General features: G+C 36.0%; 4 protein-coding genes across 4 annotated transcripts; 1 reads left to right on the plus strand and 3 right to left on the minus strand.

Annotated features, from left to right (window-relative positions):
* Window positions 1-3,718: 3,718 nt before the first annotated feature.
* LOC135116726 (cuticle protein 18.6-like) lies at window positions 3,719-4,284 on the minus strand. Its single transcript, XM_064034179.1, has 3 exons — window positions 4,120-4,284; window positions 3,861-4,027; window positions 3,719-3,788 (listed from the first exon to the last, which is right to left on the minus strand). The coding sequence occupies exons 1-3, from the start codon at window positions 4,237-4,239 to the stop codon at window positions 3,719-3,721; spliced, it is 357 nt and encodes a 118-aa protein (XP_063890249.1). The 5' UTR covers window positions 4,240-4,284.
* Window positions 4,285-4,739: 455 nt separating this feature from the next.
* Window positions 4,740-5,167, minus strand: LOC135116728 (cuticle protein 18.6-like). The gene is made up of 2 exons (XM_064034182.1): window positions 5,003-5,167; window positions 4,740-4,910 (listed from the first exon to the last, which is right to left on the minus strand). Exons 1-2 carry the CDS (start codon window positions 5,120-5,122, stop codon window positions 4,740-4,742), a joined length of 291 nt encoding a protein of 96 aa, XP_063890252.1. The 5' UTR covers window positions 5,123-5,167.
* A 5,875-nt stretch (window positions 5,168-11,042) lies between these two features.
* LOC110375309 (histidine-rich glycoprotein) lies at window positions 11,043-12,021 on the minus strand. Its single transcript, XM_021333378.3, has 4 exons — window positions 11,972-12,021; window positions 11,565-11,855; window positions 11,306-11,472; window positions 11,043-11,218 (listed from the first exon to the last, which is right to left on the minus strand). The coding sequence occupies exons 1-4, from the start codon at window positions 11,978-11,980 to the stop codon at window positions 11,149-11,151; spliced, it is 537 nt and encodes a 178-aa protein (XP_021189053.3). The 5' UTR covers window positions 11,981-12,021; the 3' UTR covers window positions 11,043-11,148.
* Window positions 12,022-12,958: 937 nt separating this feature from the next.
* Window positions 12,959-15,479, plus strand: LOC135116776 (histidine-rich glycoprotein-like). Its single transcript, XM_064034339.1, has 5 exons — window positions 12,959-12,972; window positions 14,547-14,691; window positions 14,754-15,044; window positions 15,121-15,287; window positions 15,373-15,479. The coding sequence occupies exons 1-5, from the start codon at window positions 12,959-12,961 to the stop codon at window positions 15,440-15,442; spliced, it is 687 nt and encodes a 228-aa protein (XP_063890409.1). The 3' UTR covers window positions 15,443-15,479.
* The last annotated feature ends 2,917 nt before the right edge of the window (window positions 15,480-18,396 follow it).

An 18,396-nucleotide genomic window follows, 5' to 3' on the forward strand; every position in this document is an offset into this window, starting at 1 on the left:
TAGTACCACCATGATATAAATTAACGCATAATCACTGTGTACTATTTTTAACCGACTTAAAAAAAGGAGGATGTCAATTCGACCGTTTTACTCATTGGTTCAGATCGTAAGCAACCAATTGTTGAATGGCATTTAGTAAGTGCATTTATTTTTTCAAATATAAATGATTTAACGGAAATTATAAAATCAGTTCTACCTAGTGTAGGTAATGCTATTACACAGTTATTGATGAAGATGTATCGTAATCATGTTATACCTAACTTATGTCCCATATTTGTGAATGTATATCGGGTGTGTCGTTCACAATCGCAATAAATGAAATGTGTTAATATACTGGGTAATATATGTCGATTTGAAATAGAATAAAAATGTGCGAAAATTAGAACACCATATAAAAGTCAGTCATTACAAACAACTGAAATTCTCCCTTGAAAACTGACAACTGTCACCTGATCAAAACATTTGATAGTCCTAACTTTATCTTTGCTTTACACATGATGTTGTTAATTATAAAAACGAAAAATTACTCCTGTGGTACCCCTGAATGGATTAGGTTATTCTTTTTACAATTCCCCATAGAATATCATAAAATATATGCTAAAGGACTTAATGTGATTGTGAAAACACACCCTGTAGAACAGATACAAAAACCTAGAAAGTAATGTAAATTTTCTTTCATTATATTCTTTTTCCAATGACAATAGGTGTATCTGATATATGTACATTCATCCAATAGGTGTGGATTTTAATTGTTATTTTTTAATGTATATTCAAGTCACTTTCACTACCTGAACAATAGTTGTAGTTACAGCCTTTTTACTGTCCCACTGCTGGGCACAGGCCTCCTCTGACATGTAGAAAAATCGAGCGTTAATCACCACGCTTGCTCAATATTACCTGTACATTATTTTTGTTTTATTCGAATGAGGGTTTTCTAAAATGGCAATCCACGAGGTGGCAGCACCGAGTCGTCAGGTCCAATAACTGTCAAAGTGCTTATCTTTACTATGAATAGTGAACGATTTTAGTGTTCTTTTTATTTTATAATTAAAGCACTGCATTATTGTTTTACTATTGCAGTTGAGTAAATAAAAAAAACTAAATCATATTGTGTTAACAAATTTTTCAACAAGCTTTTCCTTAGTACCAGTGACTTTTGCACCTTCTCTCTTAGCTCAATTTTTAGTTCGGAAACCTTATTCTGACCGTAGTCCATAATAAAATCAATAACACTTCCAATATAACAGAATTTCAATAAACAATAAGTTCGGCACCTACAATTCCATACTATTTGACAGCTGTTTGGACCAGACGCATACGTGGCGCCACCCGGTGGCAGAAAAAATTTCAAAAACCCTCATTGGTCTCATATTGGTTGTTCCAGTTCTAATCACGATATTATATTATTAAAATAAATGAATAGATCAAAAAAATATAATACACGCTTTCATAAATGCATGTAAAATCCAAAAAATGCGGCTTCATGAATAGCCCTGTAACCTAATCGTGATGAAAGTTCAACACAAGACTTTTCTAACAAGTCTAACTACAGCTATCTTACGATATTCCATGATAAAGTTCCAGTTCATATCTTCCGGCTCCATAATTAGATCAGTATGTCAGTACTACATTATTGTATTGTCATGAAGACTACATGTACAGCTGCCAATTTTCCTTAGTTTAGATTCCATTACATACCGGTCGACCTAATAAAAGCGTTTTGCTCAAGGCTGAAATCATTTCCCCTGGCTGGAGGCCTTAAATTCTAGGCATCTACAGAGAAAAGTCCGGTTAAGCCGTACACGGCCTCCTAGGCTGAACTGCGAGATGCAATACCAAAAAAAAAAGTTGAAATCATTTTTACACGCTTTTTATTAGCTTCACCTGTATGTTTGTAACCGACTTCTTTGGGCGCGATTTTGACCCACTTTAAACGGCCAGATTTCGTTCAAACTTTGTAGATTTATTGAGGACCGATGACAATACACTAATTTGATAAAATTATTCCATTTTTAACCGACTTCCCAAAAAGGAGGAGGTTACACATACACATCGATTACTCCGAGGTTTATAGACCGATTTACGTGATTCTTTTTTTGTTCGACTCGGAATAGCTGCCAGTTGGTCCCATAGTCATCAGGTCAGGATCTGATGATGGAAACCCTGAGAAATCGAGGGCAACCTTCAAAAGTTGTAGGCATACATAGGGTAAAAACTTGACACTCAAGTGTACGCCTAAAAGCACTATTCAACTGTGAAGATTTGGAGCTGACCTGATGATGGAGACCAGAGAGGGTCGAGGGAACTCGACAACTGAATATGTAAACTACCTCGTGTTTGGGCTTAAATTATTTGTATTGACAAGACCTTTGCAACAGTGAAGGTTTGGAGCTGACCTGATGATGGAGACCAGAGAAAGTCGAGGGACCTCGACAACTGAATATGTAAACTACCTCGTGTTTGGGCTTAAATTATTCGTATTGACAAGACCTATGCAACAGTGAAGGTTTGGAGCTGACCTGATGATGGAGACCAGAGAAAGTCGAGGGAACTCGACAACTGAATATGTAAAATACCTCGTTTGGACTTATATTCTTTGTATTGATGAGAACTTCCCACTTATATGGATAGTGACAACTATTCGTATCACTGAAAAGCTTTAAATAAATAACCTTTTTACAAACAAATGAAACCGACTTCCCAAAACACTAAAAAGCAAAAAAAAAACTAATTTTAGGTGCATCGGCCTAGAAGTCGGTGGCAAAATTAACTTAGTAACATCCATTAGACACCGACTTCTAGGCTTTTCAATTTGCAAGATATGATTTTTGTTAATTTATATAATTTTCATCTATAGTCGATAAGGTAAGAAAATTAATTAAAATTTTCTAGAATTTTTCTCTACAGTCGATAAGGCAGGACTCGATGTTAATTTTTATTTCCAATAATTATCTTTAGCCGTTTTCTCTAATATTGTCAAATTTTTGTATACTAAAGAGAATTTTAATTCTACAAAACAAATAATAGTTTTATAACAAACTAAAAAGTAGAAAATAAATAATAGTTTAAAAAAACTAAAAAACACGCTTTTTATAGAAAAACGAACTAAAAAATAGAAAATAAATTTTAATGAATTTAAATTAAGAAAACAGTGTTAAAAATGAATATAAATTAATAATAGTGTGAATACAAAAAAAATATTTAAAAAAAGCGTGGTTAGTAATATTTATAGCGCGCTTAGTAATATTTCGAACAATAGCTTTTGTTCTGTCTGAATGTGGTGTAACGACTGTCTTTACTACGGGCAACGTATTCTGGCGAATCTGAATATTATTTTTGAAGGGCAAAAAACTAAATTCTTAATTTCATTTAATTCAATTGGTTTTGGTTCGGAAGAGAGGTTTACGGCCCTCTAGTAACACACCGGCTTGGCAAATAAGTATGTGTCATCAAATAGTACATCACCACCGTTATTTTTGTTTGGGAATAAGTACCTTTTATCTGAGGTTATTTAGTCGTTCTTATGTCTGCTATGAAATAAAAATCGTTGTTGTAGTGACGTCTTCAACATAAAAGTAGGTGTGTAAAATCAATGCTCAAAAAAGATTAGACGGAGATAGGTGCAGTAATATATTTATTATTTACAAAACATAACAATCATAAACAAACGATTAAAAATAAAACAACAATAAAGAAATTTAACTATCGCTGTCATGAATCAGTGATGATGATGGTGTTCAGTTACGATGTGTTTAGCGTGACCCTCGTACTTCACGTTGGCGTTGAATCTGGAGACAAGATTATCAGTCAGTAAAAGAAGTCTCACCAATCGCTGTTTTAATTTATTGAATCACACTCACCCAGTCTTCTTGTCAGCGTGGTACTCGACGATCCTGACGGTGCCGTCGGGTTGATGCAGACTGTACACGCCCTTCACGACGTGACCGTCACGAGACTCGTGCTGAGATTTCTTGTCGCCGGTGTGAGGGTCCACCACTTTGTACGCGAACTCGTACTTAGGGTGAGACTGTAGGAAATAAAGTCATTAGTTATGTCAATTCGTAGCCAGATAAAAGCATGAAAGATTGTTGATTGAGAATACGCAGAAGATCGTCATACATAGTACTCGACGTGTTTCTCTGTGCCATGTCCGTGGTACTGCTTGATGCTCTGTGAGGAGGAGGCGTGGCCGTGGTGGTGGTCGTGATCATGGCCTTCTTGTGGTCGGGCAGACACCATTGCGACCAAAGCGGCAACTAGGAAGATCTGCAATAATAAGGATTATTAAAGATATTTTTTATTTTGTCTATAATATAAAATTATGAGGCCGATGTATCTTTACCTTGTACATGTTGGATATTTTGTGTTATTTACTCTTAGAGTACTGAGTAGTGACTGATAATAACCCAATATTCAATTTGTCTTTTATACACATTATTAAAGGGTGTATGAGACAGTTTGTCGCAATACTTTTAAAATACCAGTTTAACATAAAAATAATTGGACTGTCCTTCACTAATGAGAATGCAGTAAATCGAAGTAAAAGCTGAATTAACTTTCGGTATCAATTGAAGAAATGTAAGAGCGAGCGGTGACAACTAGTTAATAATTTCAAAATCTATGTATGTCTGTAAAAGACATACATAGATTTTGAAATTATTGGCGTTGAATCTGGAGACAAGATTATCAGTCAGTAAAAGAAGTCTCACCAATCGCTGTTTTAATTTATTGAATCACACTCACCCAGTCTTCTTGTCAGCGTGGTACTCGACGATCCTGACGGTGCCGTCGGGTTGATGCAGACTGTACACGCCCTTCACGACGTGACCGTCACGAGACTCGTGCTGAGATTTCTTGTCGCCGGTGTGAGGGTCCACCACTTTGTACGCGAACTCGTACTTAGGGTGAGACTGTAGGAAATAAAGTCATTAGTTATGTCAATTCGTAGCCAGATAAAAGCATGAAAGATTGTTGATTGAGAATACGCAGAAGATCGTCATACATAGTACTCGACGTGTTTCTCTGTGCCATGTCCGTGGTACTGCTTGATGCTCTGTGAGGAGGAGGCGTGGCCGTGGTGGTGGTCGTGATCATGGCCTTCTTGTGGTCGGGCAGACACCATTGCGACCAAAGCGGCAACTAGGAAGATCTGCAATAATAAGGATTATTAAAGATATTTTTTATTTTGTCTATAATATAAAATTATGAGGCCGATGTATCTTTACCTTGTACATGTTGGATATTTTGTGTTATTTACTCTTAGAGTACTGAGTAGTGACTGATAATAACCCAATATTCAATTTGTCTTTTATACACATTATTAAAGGGTGTATGAGACAGTTTGTCGCAATACTTTTAAAATACCAGTTTAACATAAAAATAATTGGACTGTCCTTCACTAATGAGAATGCAGTAAATCGAAGTAAAAGCTGAATTAACTTTCGGTATCAATTGAAGAAATGTAAGAGCGAGCGGTGACAACTAGTTAATAATTTCAAAATCTATGTATGTCTTTTACGTTATGATAAAAACATTTATGTTAGCTGCATAGTACAAAACTAAAAAGGTTTTTTTCAACTAAGTATGTTACGATCAGCTTTCAGACTAAATGATGCAGCTGAGTACAATGGAGCGAGTGCCTATCTGACCTACTCAACCCTGAGGAACTCCTTTTTACGATTGGTTGTCGAACTTTCTAGTTTCTGAAGAAGTACATATTTTATTCAGTACCTAATTATTGAGCAGTTAGTGTAGGCAAAGTATCTAATTGATAATATCAACGAACGTCGTACCGTACATAATCACATTAAATCCTATCACATATACTTTATGATATTATATCGCGAATTGTAAAATAAATAACCTGTTAGGCCACAGCATTTCTTGCGTTTATAGTTATTGGCACGAATCTTGAGCTCTGACCTACATCTGCGCAGAAGTGATTTATTAGCAAAGAACCAATCCCGAGTGACGGCTATGATGCCATGCACTGCAGGCCAATCACCGCTTTAGCCCGCCACTTCATACCCCACGAAAGGGACCCATTAAATAACTTCTGCGTAGGTGAAGGTCAGAGCTCAAGATTCGTGCCGGTAACTATACATAATTTACAACATCATGTGTAAAGCAGAGATATAATTAGGAGTATCGAATGTTTTAACCAGCCGACAGCTTTCAGTTTGACAAGGGATAATTTCCGTTGTTTGTAATGACTGACTCTTATAATATGGTGTTCTAATTCTCGCACATTTCTACATTTACATTTAGGTACTTTGTTTCAAAATTCATTGTATTATTTTTGCGTATTTTATTTTTTTCTTTGTGCTAATCAACATAATATTAATTATCAACATAAGATTACACTTTGTGAAATTTGAGATAATGTGATTATTTACCTACCTATAATACTAGATGTTCCTCACAATTTTAAACGCATCCTCATCAAAGTAGCCTATTTCCTGTCTAGGCTGATGACATTCATTCAGATCGGATTTATTAATATTGGCGTGAATATAGTTAGTTAACATATTAGTTAGGATTGTAACTAAATCATCATAGATCACACACATACACAGCAAACACAACACACTAACATACATAACACACACAACACACAAACAGGCTTTTGTGGTAATCTATACATATAATAAATCTGTAGAAAAGTAATTTTTGTACATTGAAGAAATTGACAAAAAAAATAGCCAGCATGTTAAAGGATAACTAACAGAACCCATTTCCATCATTTTTGTCATTTTTGTCTGTTTATCTGTTTGTTTGTTCGCAATTCACATAAAATCTACGAATTAAATGCAGACAATGCTTACATACAAAAATTCTACGTAACTTGGGGTATTACTTAGTTTTTGTTTCATCGAAATCGATTCACTCTATCAAAAGATATGATTAATTTTGTGAATTCAAGATGTAAAATATTACGACACGCAATCTATTTGTCAAAACTGTACATTTGAATGTTGTACTTATATTAGTTGATCGGCCTATTATTAATCTTTACACAGAAAATCACACCTTTATAAGTAACTTCGGAAGAAAAAAAAATGAAAATTTTGTTTAGCCAAGGTTAAAGTATGTAGCTCCATCTGTGGTAAATAAAATACATCAAATTTGTCAAAGGGGCGAGGTGGTAAATGACAATATTACCATAGGTACATTCTTTATAGAGGATTATTATTTCAACAGATGGAGTTGTGTATTTTCCGTAATTCACCATATTTTAACACGTAGTGTAATTTTTCGATAGACATTTCAATAGTGTTTGTCAGTTTGCCGTGCCACATCAAAATCCAACTATAATTATTACCTTGATGAAAAGAAAATTAATAGTTCTCAGCCAAATTTAAAACGGTGCCATTTTAATTATTTTTTGAACATTATGTCAAAAATGATGACTTTAGTGGAACAATTAATTATCATTTAAACTTACAGATGGAGTTCATATCAGGATTTTTTCATAAACATAGTTTAGCTTATCTTCCACTAATGTGGTGGCCTTAAAACAAATTACTTTGAGTGAGTAGTATTAAGTAGACCTTAATTATTTTTTCTGATGCAAAATATGTAAACTTAATCCTAGAAGAAATGAGGATCTATCTCTAGCAAGCGCTGCTAAGCGTGAGGTAGGTAATGTAGGATTCTGTAGCTTTAAAAACAAGCCCAGATACAAAGTGCAGATAAGAAATGGGAGCTTTCTCTATTTGAAAATGAAATGAAAAATGAAAAAATTACGCGCCGCATACCAGAGACATGCTTACTTTCAACTTCTGATCGCAAATACACTGTTCACGATTACGAACAGTCTCAGTAAGACCCGAGCCAAGTCTAAAAAAACACCTTTTATATAAAACTACGTTTGATGTCATTTAATCACAAAGACAGAATTGTTCTCTGTTGCAAATCCTTTCCACCTATATCCTATCATAATCCAGAATGCATTGCAGGTGTGCATTGCACAAAAACCAATGGTATAGTTATCGGCACGAATCTTGAGCTCTGACCTTCACCTGCGCAGAAGTAATTTATTGTGTCCCTTTTGTGGTATTCGTGAGGCGCGGGGGCGGGCTAAAGCGGTGATTGGCCCGCAGTGCATCGCGTCATAGCCATCACTCGGGATTGGTTCTTTGCTAATAAATCACTTCTGCGCAGATGTAGGTCAGAGCTCAAGATTCGTGCCGATAACTATATCCTATTCGAGAAGTCAAAAGAGTTGACCTTCCAACGTCAGCTTCTGCGCTAAGCAAGTGTTCTTAATAGTACCATCAGAATTACATTCATCGTTGAATGAGGGGAATAAATTTTCAGAAACCACAATAACAGTAGGAGCCAAAGCGTATTATCGCTGCATAGAGCTCTGATTGGCCCCAGGTGACCAAGTCAGGTCTGATTTGTTCGTTCATCAGATCTTTGAAAGTGTTTCGGTGGATACTTACTGTCGTCCTGTTTACGTGTGACACAAAATATGGTATATAAACGTCCTCCGCAAGAGCGAAATTTTCCCGGTGTGCGGTAGTGACGCACAGTATACAACACTTATGTTTCTTTTGATTTGCTGGCTCCACCAAGAAATTACAAATTGCGAGCGTACATTTTGAGAATCTTGGCAAAACTGCAGGTTTCAAGTACGAACACATGAAGTGAACTCTCACAGATACGTACATTTTGCCTATTCGTGAACTAATGCAAACATTTCGGTGGAGTCCCGGCTTAGGCCACCACATTAGGCGTACGCGATCCTCGGGCGTATGAGTAGCGCGGGCGTTGCGCGTGCGTCGTGAGCGCGTTGCGTGAGCGTCGCGTTTTGCTGCCCTGCGGCATTTGCAGCGCGCTCGCGGCGCGCACGCGCCGCTCTCCTTGACGTTTAACTGCTAAGGCGTTTAGCGGGCGGCGGGGATAGCGGGCGAAGGGGTAAGAACGCAACTCGAGCGCCGCGTGCTCGCCGCAAGCGCGTCGCTTGCACTCTTCACACATGCCGCAAGGCAGCAAAACGCGAGGTTCACGCAGCGCGCTCGCGACGCCCGAGGATCGCGCACGCCTAATGTGGGGTCAGCCTTACCATAGTGAGTAAGTGAAACTATCCTCCCCTATGCGCCTGCTGATGATGATGACTCATTTTATCATCCATCCAGCTATTCCCCAACTATGTTGGTGTTGGCTTCCAGTCACCGAATCTGTTTGAGTACCAATATTTTGCTTGGAGCGACTACCTATCTACCTATCTTCAATCCAGTCAAATACACAAGACGATATCCATGGTAAGACTGACAGACTTTCTGGCTTCTGATTAGTCGCAGCAGCTGCAGAAAATGTACAAATGACAGCTTTGTCAGACTCAAAGCATATAGACATAGATTATAGCTGTTTCCTGTGAAAATTACTTACACACCATACGTAATAATTTTCCAAATTGGCTGACTAGATCCAGAGATATTCACAACGTCACAAACTTTACTTCTTTTGTTTAGATAAATGGTCACATCCACAACACAACCTTGATCAATGAATCTATGCGACTGCTAAGTGCTAATCCTAATTATACTGTCACGTGAAAGAATGCACCTACGGGATAAGTAGTATTTTGACTATTCTATATTGCCCACGCAGACGAAGTTGCGGGCAACAGCTAGTTAATATAATATATATTTGTAAACATATAGACTTAAAAGACTCGTATACATCCGCCACCTTCTATGGTAACTTACTACCACAATGTAATGTAATCGTTTAGGAGCAAACTATGTAAGAGCGCTGGTACCCATAACACAAGTTTAATCTTAACATGGGTACCAGAGTTCACGTCAACACTGCATTTACCTTAGCGATGAAACATGTTGAAAAAGTTTTTATGTTATAGTGTATGTTTAATTCTTGTACAATAAACAATTTATTTATTATTTATTTAGATATAATGTGACACGAGTGCATATATCTTCTTATCTTTTCGGGAATGAAAATTACTTTTTTTTACAATACAAAGCTGGTTAAGTGTGCCGTAGGTTATGGTCACAGAGAATACAGCATGGTAAACAAGTTAGCGTTGTTCCCTGCTGGTATCTCGATAGCAATCGTTCTTACGCCCGTTATTAGAGGTTGTCTTTCGGAGTCCAAAAATTCTGACCAGCTTAGTTACTAAAACTGAACTGAATGAACTGAAGGCTTAGTAGGTATTTGCAATGCCTTACTAATCTTTAATCAGAACCTATTTTTTATATTCAGACATTAATCAAGTGACTACATAAGGCCGTAAACAACGCTGTTTCTAAGTTGATAATCAGTTTCACAATAGCTAAATCATAGGAGCCTACACTGCAGACTAAACAGTCGGACGAAAATGTGAATTCAATCAAGGCTTTTACTCGGTTTGACATCAGATAAATACCGTTGATCGTTGTTGCGTGTGTACTTCCATTCATCTTCATACTGATTTATGAGCCGAAACCAACTATCGGCCGTTCAAAATTTTTAGTATGCGCGTACTCTCACTGACAAGGTCGGAAGCCGACTTTGTTTCTGTGCTGGCAAAAAAATATATGTATTGATTGATGTCGTGATTAGAATCTTAGATAGTCTCACTTTTTCACCTCACTGCGACAAAAAAGAGATAGAAGATTAGTTTCTAATTTCTCTGCTTAAAGTTTTTTCTTATAGATATACACATAGACTCATATTTATTTTGTAGTGTTTTTAGATTCAATCAAAATTCTGATCTAGGAACTCGAGATTTGGTAGATCGGTAATCTTAAAGTGCTAATATCTTGATGTTGCTATCATACTCATGATTTAAATGCGAAGATGTATCAAAACTACAATATGTAGTGAGCAATTGCTTAAAAATCCAAATCTATATGTTAATTTAATGTTTCGTTTATTATCTATAGACAATAAGTATTTTTTTTTATTTATTTAACGGGTAGCCTAGGAAGTTAAAGTCGTAGTAGATAAAGTAATTTTCTAAATCGGGTTCCTATGTAAATAAAATAAAATTGTATAGTTTAACAGAACAGGGTCCGAAATGAAGTGGGCCGGAATTATAAATTAAATTATTTATTTCATATTTACATCACATAGCTTAGAATAGGTTCAACAATCAACAATAAAAACGTAGAGGTTTATAATAACATAAAGTTTGTCAGATCAATGGTGGTGGTGGTGTTCAGGAACAATGTGCACGGCGTGACCCTCGTACTTTACGTTGGCGTTGAATCTGTAAACACAGAAGAAGCAATGAAGGAAATCATTCTAGAAAAAACATACAAAGCACTGTGTTGAATGAATTTGGGAGCACACTCACCCAGTCTTCTTGTCAGCGTGGTACTCGACGATCCTGACGGTGCCGTCGGGTTGATGCAGACTGTACACGCCCTTCACGACGTGACCGTCACGAGACTCGTGCTGAGATTTCTTGTCGCCGGTGTGAGGGTCCACCACTTTGTACGCGAACTCGTACTTAGGGTGAGACTGTGGGAAATAAAGCGATTAGTTATGTCAATTCGCAGCCAGATAAAAGCATGAATGATTGTTGATAATACGTAGGTAGAAGATCGTCATACATAGTACTCGACGTGTTTCTCTGTGGCTTTGCCGTGGTGCTGCTTGATGCTCTGTGAGGAGGAGGCGTGGCCGTGGTGTTCCTCGTGGTGTCCGTGGTGATGCTCCTCCTGGTGCTGCTCGTGCTGCTCCTCATGATGTTCCTCGTGGTGTACGGGCTCGTGCTTGCTCTCGTGAGTTTGGTGCAGTACGATGCTCTGCGATGACACAGCGTGACCGTGACCGTGCTGGTAGTCGTGACCGTGCTGCGGCCTCGCAGCGGTCATCGCGACAAACGCGGCTACTAGGAAGAGCTGTAAAATATTTATAAATTGTTAATAATATTTACTAATTAAATATATTAACTATTTAGAATTATTCAGTATGCTTTTTTCACTTGAATATTATAAATTAGTATGTAAAAATCTACCTTATACATTTTGATTGATATTCTTAATTCTTGGATAATTGAACAGTGAATGATACTGTTTCAGTAAAGAATTTTACTTTTTATACACTTTAAAAGGACCTGTAATATAGTTTTACGCAATAAGTTGTACACTTGACCGACCAGTTTGCCAAAAAATTGTTATAAGGCGACCTTGAGTGTATTAAATCTTATAATTACGTATTTTATTACTTTCTTTGGTGGAGGGCAATGACTTTCATTTAATTAAGTTGACCCTATTTTTAGACGTGAGATAACAGTACTACTCGCCCCTTTGTAATGTTCCTGGTAAGGCATTATTTTCATAGAACTTCAGATTAGAAGAGTATGGCCTTGTCGATGTGTCTGGAGTAGTGTGAGATGAGCGTGTGAATGCTTTTTTCCTTTGTATCCTAACACAAATGTAACTGGCATAGTCCACTTTAGTTTATAAATTAATATTCAACACTAGCTTCTGTCAGCGGTTTCACCCGCATCCCGTAGGAACCACGGCACGAACCCCGATAAAAAGATAACACTGAAAGAATTTTTCAAATCGATCCAGTAGTTCTTGAGATTAACGCGTTCAAACAAACAAACAAACTCTTCAGCTTTACGATATTAGTATCGATTAATTTTTCTTGAAGCTTCATGTAGCTTCGATTCAACAATAGTAGATAAATAATTATTGTGTTTTAATCTTTTCGTTCTACGATTTTTAATTTTTGTCTATGTGAAAAAAAGACGAAGAGACGGGAATTTATTTTTTATTAATGAAATTAAGTTTTTTTTTTCTTTTAACCACCGACTAAATTCCGAGAACAAGAATACGCATGAGGCCCATATTTATTCCACAACTCCGCCAACTGCTGATATTTACCTAAAAATGGTTTGTATATTATGGAACCGGAAAATAACAAGACACGTAAGTTGATGAATTTTCTAGGTACTTGATCAACTTTCGGAAAATAATAATAAACGGCGTTTGAAATGAACTATGTAACGTAAGTATGTATTTTAGTAAGTTCATTAATTTACGGCGTCTTGCCGTTAAAGGATTCGACAAAGGTGAGGTGAACGCTGATTGGTAAAGCTCTATGAATAAACACAAACTTGCTAAATGCTATCGACCAATCAGAGAAAAGTGTATTAAGTGACGGATAATAGTGTATCGTCAGATAGTACACTGGGCAATGATTGGCCCATTTGTGGATGATTTCACTTGTAGCATACTTAATTAATTATTAAATTACGGCTAGGTCCCGTAAGTTGACCAATTAGCTAGAATTCAATGCGTTAAAATAGTACATTTCAACTGCCGTTTGTTATTTTCCAGGAGTTGATCAACTGCCTATAAAATTGATAAACTTACGCATCTTGTTATTTTCCAGTAACATATACATCATATTAATTTCGCCGTTCATCATTTTTGCACACATAAAGCTTTACGCTGTGCGGTTGTACCGTCCTGAAACTGTGTAAGCTAAACCCTAAAAGAGATATTGTATGTATGTATAAAGTGTGTACCTACATATGTTTAATCATGACTAGATATTTTTTTTTCGAACTTTGTTCATTAGTTACAACATTTATAGTAACTGTAAAGTTTTTTCTTTATAAATAATCGTTTTTTTTAGATATACTGAAATGAACAGATTTTTACTAATAATACAGTTATAACGTCTATAACTGTGCGTTACTTTGACCTTATATTTAATTTGCTTATTTTATTGAATTTGCTAGTTGCAACATACATCGGATAATATGCAAAAGCATGAATGGAGAGCATTAAGTATGGCATTTTACTAATTTAGCTTTAAAACTCTAATATTAACTTAAACTCAAGAACCCAAATAGTATAGTTAATCGTGTTTACGACAATATGTACTGAAATAAGCGGGTGCAAAGGTTTTTTTAGAAACAATTTGAGTTTAAATTAAACGTAGTTCGGGCAGTCCACTGTCAAAGAATGCAGCTTCCGAATCAATCCTTGTTCATATTTTGATTCTAGTATATTTGTAAGCACTGTTATTGTATCATTACTTATTGTAATAGGAAACCCTTTTTCTGTTGGATTAGTGTTTTTTTTTTTTTTTATTCTAAGGCGCAGCATAACCTACTGATAACCTTGTGACAGTCACGTTGTTATTATTTTTTGATACCGATCAAGCTTATAACCGTATAAGCTTTTCAAAATAAACAAACGTATACATTTGTAGTGAAGAAAAGTGAAAAAGAGTGATGAGACATTTAATTTAAATAAATATAATGTAATGAAGAACAACGTAACTATAGGTGGATTCATAATAATTTATTTATTTACTTAAATATTTACAACAAAACATAGCGTCAATAAACAACAACTTAAAGGATAGGTTAACAGCGCAGTGAGGTCAGGAGTTTGAAATCAGTGGTGGTGATGATGTTCAGGAACAATGTGTTTGGCGTGACCCACGAACTTCACGTTAGCGTTGAATCTGTGACAAAGAAAAATGAACATTAGAGATATAAAATACGTACGTACCTATAAATGTCCATTTGCTAATGCTATTTCACACTCACCCGGTCTTCTTGTCAGCGTGGTACTCGACAATCCTGATAGTACCGTCAGGCTCATGCAGACTGTACACGCCCTTCACGACGTGACCGTCACGCGCCTCGTGCTGCGACTTCTTGTCGCCGGTGTGAGGGTCCACCACTTTGTACGCGAACTCGTACTTAGGGTGAGACTTGAATCTTAATTCAGAATCAAACTCATTTATTTACTCCGCTGTTTACCTCACAGATTTTCCTAGTCATCGCTCTCGTAGCTGCGGTGAGCGCGCGGCCGCAACACGGTCACGACTACCAGCACGGTCACGGTCACGCTGTGTCATCGCAGAGCATCGTACTGCACCAAACTCACGAGAGCAAGCACGAGCCCGTACACCACGAGGAACATCATGAGGAGCAGCACGAGCAGCACCAGGAGGAGCATCACCACGGACACCACGAGGAACACCACGGCCACGCCTCCTCCTCACAGAGCATCAAGCAGTACCACGGCAAAGCCACTGAGAAACACGTCGAGTACTATGTATGATGCGTCTCGAATCTTAAATGCCATTTTTATTTTTTTAGTTATTCAAAACTAACCACCATATTTCCCACAGTCTCACCCTAAGTACGAGTTCGCGTACAAAGTGGTGGACCCTCACACCGGCGACAAGAAGTCTCAGCACGAGTCTCGTGACGGTCACGTCGTGAAGGGCGTGTACAGTCTGCATCAACCCGACGGCACCGTCAGGATCGTCGAGTACCATGCTGACAAGAAGACTGGGTGAGTGCAAACATTGATTTTAATCCCACAAAATGAAAACAATTGGTCGGAATGACTTCACTCATTGTTTCTTTCATGTTTACAGATTCAACGCCAACGTGAAGTACGAGGGTCACGCCATACACATTGTTCCTGAACACCATCACCACCACTAATCCTGACCACTGAACTCTGACTGTTGAATAATTTTATCTGTTAACGTTTATTATTAGAATGTTGTTTATTGAGCCTCAAAGAATGTATTATTTTGTAAATATATTTAAATAAATATCTTTATACCACAATTTAATCTTTTCTGTTCTTCTTCGAACTAAAACCCTTCTTTTGAACTCTTCTTTCTACTCAGAATATCTAAGTCAAGTGTTTTTAAAATCATAGTAAAAGACACTCTTACTGTACAAATACCTAATACTTCAGCACCTAGAGCCACAGTCAAATTAATGTAATATTTTCTAACTAGCTATCCCTTGTAACTGGAGAGATACTTTTTTTTAACGTTTATAAAGTTTAATTTAATATGCGTACATACTTGCCTAGCCAAAAGCACTACGTTTCAGCTGGACTGTCGTTTACTTCACGATCACACCTTATTAAAAGGGCAATAATATACACAACACTACAATTTTTACTGTTTCTGCTCCAAATTCCAATTTCGATTTTTATTCAATTTAAAGTATTTAATTTTAAAAGTTATTTCTGGGGTTGTCTTTCGACAAGACTAGCGGCTCGCGATAGTCTTCATAGCAGGAAATTACGTTAAAAAAGTTTAAAGCTAGATTTTATAAAGATAAAGATAAAGATAAAGATAAAGATAAAGATAAAGATAAAGATAAAGATAAAGATAAAGATAAAGATAAAGATAAAGATAAAGATAAAGATAAAGATAAAGATAAAGATAAAGATAAAGATAAAGATAAAGATAAAGATAAAGATAAAGATAAAGATAAAGATAAAGATAAAGATAAAGATAAAGATAAAGATAAAGATAAAGATAAAGATAAAGATAAAGATAAAGATAAAGATAAAGATAAAGATAAAGATAAAGATAAAGATAAAGATAAAGATAAAGATAAAGATAAAGATAAAGATAAAGATAAAGATAAAGATAAAGATAAAGATAAAGATAAAGATAAAGATAAAGATAAAGATAAAGATAAAGATAAAGATAAAGATAAAGATAAAGATAAAGATAAAGATAAAGATATTTATTATTGCAAATACGGGTTACAATGATGTTGTTACATAAGGGTAAAAAGATCCGCCATATTTTACCAATTGGCATGCAATATAATATTAATAAATCAAAAATTATTGAACATAGGATTAAGAAGAAGAACAAGGAAAATTATAATTAGGAATAATAAAGTCTTTTTCATTTATGAAATCTAAAATATTATAATATACTTTACTCGCTAAAAACTTATGCAGTACATTTTTAAAACGTGGTAATGGCAGCGCTCGCCAGCTTTTTGGCAATTTATTAAATATAGTTGGAGCCATACAAAACACACTCTTGCGCATAAGGGCCGTCCCTGCAGACTGAAGGCATATCCTTCCATTATCTCGTCTGTTTCGGGGAATCAGTTCGTTTTGTAGCTTGAAACGACTGGGATTGCTTTTAACGAAGATCGCCAATTCTAAGATATAAAGACATGGCAAAGTAAGTATCTTATATTTTTCGAAGCAAGGAACGCAACTATCAGTAGGTTTGATTTTAAACATAGAACGTATGCATCTCTTTTGGGCCTTGAATACCATTTCCCGTTCTGTAGAGTTGCCCCAGAAAATGACTCCATAACGCAGATGGGACTCTGCTAGACCATAGTAGGCTGTCAACAATGCCTCAACACCTACTATAGATGACAAAGTGTGCAAGGCGTAGGCAGCTTTACTAAGTTTCTTGCATAAGATTTCGGTATGCGGTTTCCAATTCAGTTTTTTGTCTATGTGAAGCCCTAAAAATTTTATTGAATCTACTTCTGCTATTGGTTGGTCATGAAAATGTATATTTAAATTGCTCTTGGTGTTGATCCGTTGACTGAAGTGTATTAATTTAGTTTTAGCAAGGTTAATTTTTATGTTGTTCTCCTCTAGCCACTTAACTATTAAATGTATGGAATCATTAATTTCATTTTCATGTGTATCAATATTTTTGCATGGAATCGTTATGGTGCTGTCATCGGCGAACAGTGTCATACTTTGTGGAATGTTTCTCGGAAGGTCATTTATATATAATAAAAATAAAAGAGGTCCTAATACACTCCCTTGTGGCACGCCATACAAAACCTTGCGTTCAGTAGATGCATAAACTGTTTCATGTTTACTTTTGTTGTTTATTTGATTTATATTAGTTATTTGAGTTCTGTTATTTAAATAAGATTTAATGAGCTCATTGATATTGCCTCTAATTCCGTAATCTTCAAGCTTATTTATTAGTTTATCATGGTGTACATAGTCAAATGCTTGAGTCATGTCACAAAATACGCCGCAGACCGGTTTCCTTTTATCCATGTTACACGTTATATTATACAAAAAGTCGTAGATAGCCATATTAATCGTTTTACCAACTTGAAATCCTTTCTGTTCTTCACATATAATATTGTGTTTTTTAATAAATGAATTTAGTTCCTTATAAATGTACTTCTCAAAAATTTTTGATATTATGGGAATGAGTGATATAGGCCGATAAAATTCCATTAGCTCCTTGTCTTCTTTCTTAAATAGTGGCTTGACGATAGCAACTTTCAGAGCATCAGGATACACTCCAGCGCTGATACTGAGGTTAATTAAATGACTCAAGTGACAGCAGATTTCATCAGAAACATGTTTTATTATATGGGTTGCAATACCGTCATATCCCACACTACTCGTATTATTTAAGGACATAATAATTCTTTTAATATCGTCTGGTATACTAGGAGTCATGAACATTGATTTGCTGCTGCTGCGGTCTAGAGTTCGCGTTTTGATAATACGATTGTTCATCAAATTTGGCTGTATTTTATCAATAAAATAATTATTAAAAGCTTCTGCAATAATTTTGGGATGAGATATAACGTTGTTACCTATTTTAATTCTACTTATATTAGATTTAGGTACATTATATTTA

The sequence above is a fragment of the Helicoverpa armigera genome, chromosome 4 (genome assembly GCF_030705265.1).
Source record: "Helicoverpa armigera isolate CAAS_96S chromosome 4, ASM3070526v1, whole genome shotgun sequence".
Classification (NCBI taxonomy): Eukaryota; Metazoa; Arthropoda; class Insecta; order Lepidoptera; family Noctuidae; genus Helicoverpa; species Helicoverpa armigera.

What these genes read in the sequence shown, in the direction of transcription:
- LOC110375309 (XM_021333378.3), bottom strand. An exon ending in AGAAACACGTCGAGTACTAT is followed by an intron (nt 11,473 to 11,564) that starts GTATGACGATCT and finishes TATTTCCCACAG; the next exon opens with TCTCACCCTAAGTACGAGTT. An exon ending in CACGCTGACAAGAAGACTGG is followed by an intron (nt 11,219 to 11,305) that starts GTGAGTGTGCTC and finishes CTGTGTTTACAG; the next exon opens with ATTCAACGCCAACGTAAAGT.
- LOC135116776 (XM_064034339.1), top strand. An exon ending in TACGCGAACTCGTACTTAGG is followed by an intron (nt 14,692 to 14,753) that starts GTGAGACTTGAA and finishes TTTACCTCACAG; the next exon opens with ATTTTCCTAGTCATCGCTCT. An exon ending in CATGCTGACAAGAAGACTGG is followed by an intron (nt 15,288 to 15,372) that starts GTGAGTGCAAAC and finishes TCATGTTTACAG; the next exon opens with ATTCAACGCCAACGTGAAGT.
- LOC135116728 (XM_064034182.1), bottom strand. Translation starts at nt 5,122, where the DNA reads ATGGTGTCTGCCCGACCACAAGAAGGCCATGATCACGACCACCACCAC. An exon ending in AGAAACACGTCGAGTACTAT is followed by an intron (nt 4,911 to 5,002) that starts GTATGACGATCT and finishes TATTTCCTACAG; the next exon opens with TCTCACCCTAAGTACGAGTT.
- LOC135116726 (XM_064034179.1), bottom strand. Translation starts at nt 4,239, where the DNA reads ATGGTGTCTGCCCGACCACAAGAAGGCCATGATCACGACCACCACCAC. An exon ending in AGAAACACGTCGAGTACTAT is followed by an intron (nt 4,028 to 4,119) that starts GTATGACGATCT and finishes TATTTCCTACAG; the next exon opens with TCTCACCCTAAGTACGAGTT. An exon ending in CACGCTGACAAGAAGACTGG is followed by an intron (nt 3,789 to 3,860) that starts GTGAGTGTGATT and finishes TCTTGTCTCCAG; the next exon opens with ATTCAACGCCAACGTGAAGT.